Source organism: Lygodium microphyllum, chromosome 24 (genome assembly GCF_053477565.2).
Source record: "Lygodium microphyllum isolate KBCC chromosome 24, Lygodium_microphyllum_v1.1.10, whole genome shotgun sequence".
NCBI lineage: Eukaryota > Viridiplantae > Streptophyta > Polypodiopsida > Schizaeales > Lygodiaceae > Lygodium > Lygodium microphyllum.
Genome location: NC_141158.1, coordinates 7782324 through 7786999, shown reverse-complemented (window position 1 = coordinate 7786999; position 4676 = coordinate 7782324). Strand labels below are relative to the sequence as shown.

General features: G+C 40.1%; 1 protein-coding gene across 1 annotated transcript; it reads right to left on the bottom strand.

The window, feature by feature from the left end:
* Nucleotides 1-2112: 2112 nt before the first annotated feature.
* LOC148014825 (expansin-B15-like) lies at nt 2113-3551 on the bottom strand. The gene is made up of 5 exons (XM_087666062.1): nt 3398-3551; nt 3170-3279; nt 2799-2983; nt 2574-2703; nt 2113-2450 (listed from the first exon to the last, which is right to left on the bottom strand). The coding sequence occupies exons 1-5, from the start codon at nt 3549-3551 to the stop codon at nt 2253-2255; spliced, it is 777 nt and encodes a 258-aa protein (XP_087522188.1). The 3' UTR covers nt 2113-2252.
* Nucleotides 3552-4676: the final 1125 nt, after the last annotated feature.

Here is a 4676-nt window from a genome sequence, read left to right as displayed (position 1 = left end):
TCGACTAGTGTAGTCGATTATGCATTGTTTGACTTAGTAGGCCACTTTCCTTTATGTTGTATCTTATCTATACTTTGTGTACATTGAAAAGTGTGTGGAAGAAGAAGAAGAAACCGGCAAGGAAACGTTTTGGGCTCCATCTCTCTTCTTGTCTCTTGAGTGAGCTTCTCCTTGTGCATTCTGTGTGTGTTCGGCGCAACATCTTGAGCAAGTCCCCCTACCACGCAATTCGTGACAATTATAATCTAGTAGTTATCAATGAGATCCATGATCAATCGATTTTGATTGTCACTCCTTTTTGCAACTCTATGCTTCTCAATCCCATGTCTCTTACATGCAAGAAATTGATATTCTCTACTTGTTCCTTCAAGTCGAAGTGAGATCACCCTCTCTCTCTCTCTCTCTCTCTCTCTCTCTCTCTCTCTCCTATCTATTAACATCTCTCTTTCTTCATACCTCTCATGCTCAATACCCATAGAAAGAAACAATAGGAAGCAAGGAAGATGAATGAGTGAGCTCGATTCAACTTGTTCCTTCAAGTTGAAGTGAGCTCACCTTCTCTCTCTCTCTCTCTCTCTCTCTCTCTCTCTCTCTCTCTCTCTCTCTCTCTCTCTCTCTCTCTCTCCCTCTCTCTCTCTCTCGCTCGCTCTCGCTCTCTACTTATATATCTCTCTCTTCATACCTCTCATGCTCAATACCCACATAAAGAAAGAATAGGAAGCAAGGATGATGAATGAGCCTTCCAATGAGTAAAATAGTGGCTACCTCTCCTCTTGATCAATCCAAGAGGCAATGGTGGTAATTTCTTTGATCATAGTGGCACTCAAAGAAGATGGAAAAAAGACAAGGATAAGCCACATCAAGCCTGCAACCACAATAATGATTTGATTCCGAAAATTTCCACCTTATATATCATTGGGTCTTTTACATTTGGGTCGCCTCTTTCTCTTAGCACTATGCCTAGTCATTCCATTAGTTAATAACCTTGGGTTTTTTGGCCCATCAATGCATCTCTTACATTGATTCACTCATGCACAATTTGTGAATTACAAATCACACAAGAGTGATTCTAGTGCTCAATAATGATTTTACAATAAATATTCAGGTTTTCTATGCATTAAATTTAATTTCTTGATTTTCCTTGGAGTGGCTAGTGCCTTTATACAATCTTTGGCTTTTTGTAAATTTAAGATGCACTTTCATTCTCGACTTTGATTTTTACAATTATGATGCTATCAATGTAACTTTTAGGCAATTGATTTTGATTTTTGTTCATTTTTAACTTTAGCCTTTACACACCCATTGCCTCCACCAACTTTTACTTTCTTGTCACACATCACCTTGCTTTTTACTCTTATAGGTTGACCTTTTGAATTGAAAAAAGGATTCATATCTAACATAATTTATTTGCACATGTTAGAATAGCTATCAAAATAGGCACCAAAATATCCATCAATATATTGTTGCTATTTAGTGACATGTATATTGGCACATACTCATACATTTACTCCAATAGGTATTCTAATGTATGTTTTTTATGATTATCCCAACACACACACACACACACACACACCCACCCCAATAGTGGGGCTTAACATCTTAAAACATTTTTTCTTGTATTCATGTTGAAGATTTCAATGATATATCCTTCATATGTGTAGTGCAGATGGGTAATCAAATTTAAACTACAGATGTTGTAATGCCCATGGCTGCTCAATCTTAATCCATATAATGGTACTATATGTTACAAATGCATTGATTTAAACATTTTGGATGCATTTTTGGAAATTATAGTTTTCTTGTTACTTAGAATCTAGTGCTTGACTTAACACATTGAATTGCTCATAGAATATTAGTTTTTCTAAACAAGACCCTCAAAAGAGCATAGAGATTTGTTGCAAGATTCAATACTTGCAAATGCTTGCATGAGCAACAACAACCATACTCAAAGTTCTCCACAATACTTATGAGGTTCAAAATTGTAGTAGGAAGTGAATAGTATATATATTAGAATGGATCAATTTGTTTGCACAAAATGCAAACATAGCCACCATCCTCCCTAATTGATTGAAGGCGGGTTGACATGAAGCTAAGAGGGACTTGCCAATGAGGTTCATGCAATGTGTGATATGACCAAAGATAAAATATTGATTGAGCCAAATTTGATGTGGCAATTGTTAGGTATTATAGCGCAAGGATAATGGGATGTGCAATATAGAAGAAATTTTATTGTATTGGGTTCGTGTTACTAGTTAAAAGTTGCCATTTGCTATGTAGATGGCTCCAGGTGACCAATTTGCAGGGATGGTATTGATAGAAGTAAAGGTTGTACCTGAAGATGTGGTCAAATGAAAGGAGAAAGGGCCTTGCATAGGTCCTCCATTGAGGCACCAATATCCACCCCAAAGTTTCTCCATTTGTTGCCACTCAGCTCCTGAGTTATATCCATCCTACCAAGACACCATATTAAGGAAGATTTTGAAGATGTAAATAACGTGTTGAATGTCATTGTACCGTGCAATAAGTACTTATTGACACTGTTGCTCCAGATTTGTTAAGTAAAAGCTACCTACTTGCATGACCTCCACCTTGGCAATCTCTCCATCCCCATCTACATACTTGATCAACACGGAGAACCAATAGCTCGTAGCCCCTTGATTGATTTGGAAAGAAAGAGGCTCGCCGGGGTAGTTGCAGGGCACCCTGCGAATTGTAAATACATCCATACATCATTTATCATCATCATTATCATCGTCATCATTGTCATGTGATGAGATGAGTTGGGCCATTAACTACACCTTTTGTAAAGCATTTGCACCAGGCCTGCATCTAGGAGGTTGGAGGAGAGCGTTGGGGCGGATGCCATGGCAGCGAAGGCGGAGCCACTGAGGTCGAAGTGAGCCGATTCACAGCCGGGGCATTCATCGGTGATCACCACAGTCACGGGATTTGAAGAGCAGAGAGATTCAATCAAGCATTTCACCTTAGCCAATATGCATACTCACACATGATTAGTAGACGATTAATGAGCATGGGTGGTGGTATTAACGATAATTCATGCGCTCATGTTAAGAGTCGATGAACGAGATGGCAAGCGCATTGCAGTAAATCATCACGTCATGGTAATGGATCGAGAAAACAGGGAAGCAGACAACCTTATTGTAAGTACCTGGTAGCATGCACCGCAGCCCTCCCCGTTACTGAAAATCATGGGGCTCCCTGCTGCCACGTTGTACCCATAGGGACTGGTTGACAGAGTCTGGAACCCGCAAGCGCCTCCTGCAATCAGAATATGTAACCATATCAACGCATGCAAAATTTTGGCAAATTTTCCTGGTCGACGCTTATCTCTAATTAGTGTATAATTCTGATCGGTGGTCATTAATCTGGCACCCACCATCCGACCCGTCACCGTTCGAACTCCCGTACCACGTGGCGACCCCTGATTGCCAGTCACTGGGGCTGTCGCACGAGACAAGTCCAGCTGCTAGCCCCACGATGGCCAGCGTGATGCTGAACACTCCAACCTTATCACCCCTCACCACTGCCATCTCTCTCTCTCTCCCTCTCTCTCTCTAGACTCTCTCTCTCTCTCTCTATTGTGCTGTGTACTGTGTCTGCAAGACAACCCACTGATGTGAACTCTATATAGACGCTGCACCTTCATGCACATTCAGCAGCTACGACGGCAGTGTACCTTACCTTTGTTTTTGTGTAAATCTTGTTTGTCAAATCAACGCCGTGATCACGTGTTGACCTTACAAGTACGTGCCAGTTCGGTGGTCATCTCCTTTCCCGCAGAGAAGGGGGTGTTTGCGGCGTTGCGCTTCGAAATGTGGACCATAAGTTCTCTCAGACCGTCAAATGTGACTAATTTGTCAATCATTCACGGCGACATCAAGGCTTGGCTGCCTTATTCAATCTATCTACATGGTCCCATTTAATTCGTTTAATAATGCAGCAAACTTAGGTTTGTCATTTGATAAATATTTTCATGACCTGTTATAATCCAACTCACGGCTTGGAACATGGTACGAAAATGGGATAAATGTGCATTATTTTCTAGAGTGTCTACTCAAGTGTACTTTGATTGAAAATATCATGCTTTCGTTTGGTATTGCTATTCTTTTACACTACATTACTTGCAACAACTAATTCATCACATCATTTCCTTGACTTCAACCACCAATTGATCACATGATTTCCCTAATTAGTTCTATCCTCTTGAACTTGTGCATGGACTCCATGAGAACTGATACTTAAAGGGAGTCCTCCAAATCTTTTGATCCATTCTAAGAAAGTTACACCAGTTAAATGGAATTATCACAATCCAAATGCAAGCTTATGAATTTGCACTATATTATTGGCTTTACATGTGAACTATCGATACAAGCCCATTAGGAAAGCCAAATACCTTGACTAGCACCAATATTCCTAGTTGAGGACTATAGGACTCTATTACAAGACTTTTATCTCCTCCATCTAGAGACTACAATAGAACACAAGGTGGTGATCACATAATCCAATGCAAATATGTTGTATCCACCATATTTTCAAAAATTGCATGATTGGTCTACCTTGAGCTACATGCCTTAAGTATTCACCACAATCATGCAAATGAGGATTACATGTCTAATGTTAACAACAAAACTAAGGAACCCAATCTTTTAAGTGCC

Excerpts from the sequence above, each read along its gene's own strand:
- LOC148014825 (XM_087666062.1), bottom strand. The coding sequence starts at position 3,551 with ATGGCAGTGGTGAGGGGTGATAAGGTTGGAGTGTTCAGCATCACGCTG. Across the intron at positions 2,984-3,169 it reads GCTGCGGTGCATGCTACCAG|GTGAAATGCTTGATTGAATC; the intron begins GTACTTACAATA and ends ATATTGGCTAAG. Across the intron at positions 2,451-2,573 it reads CCAAGGTGGAGGTCATGCAA|GATGGATATAACTCAGGAGC; the intron begins GTAGGTAGCTTT and ends GTGTCTTGGTAG.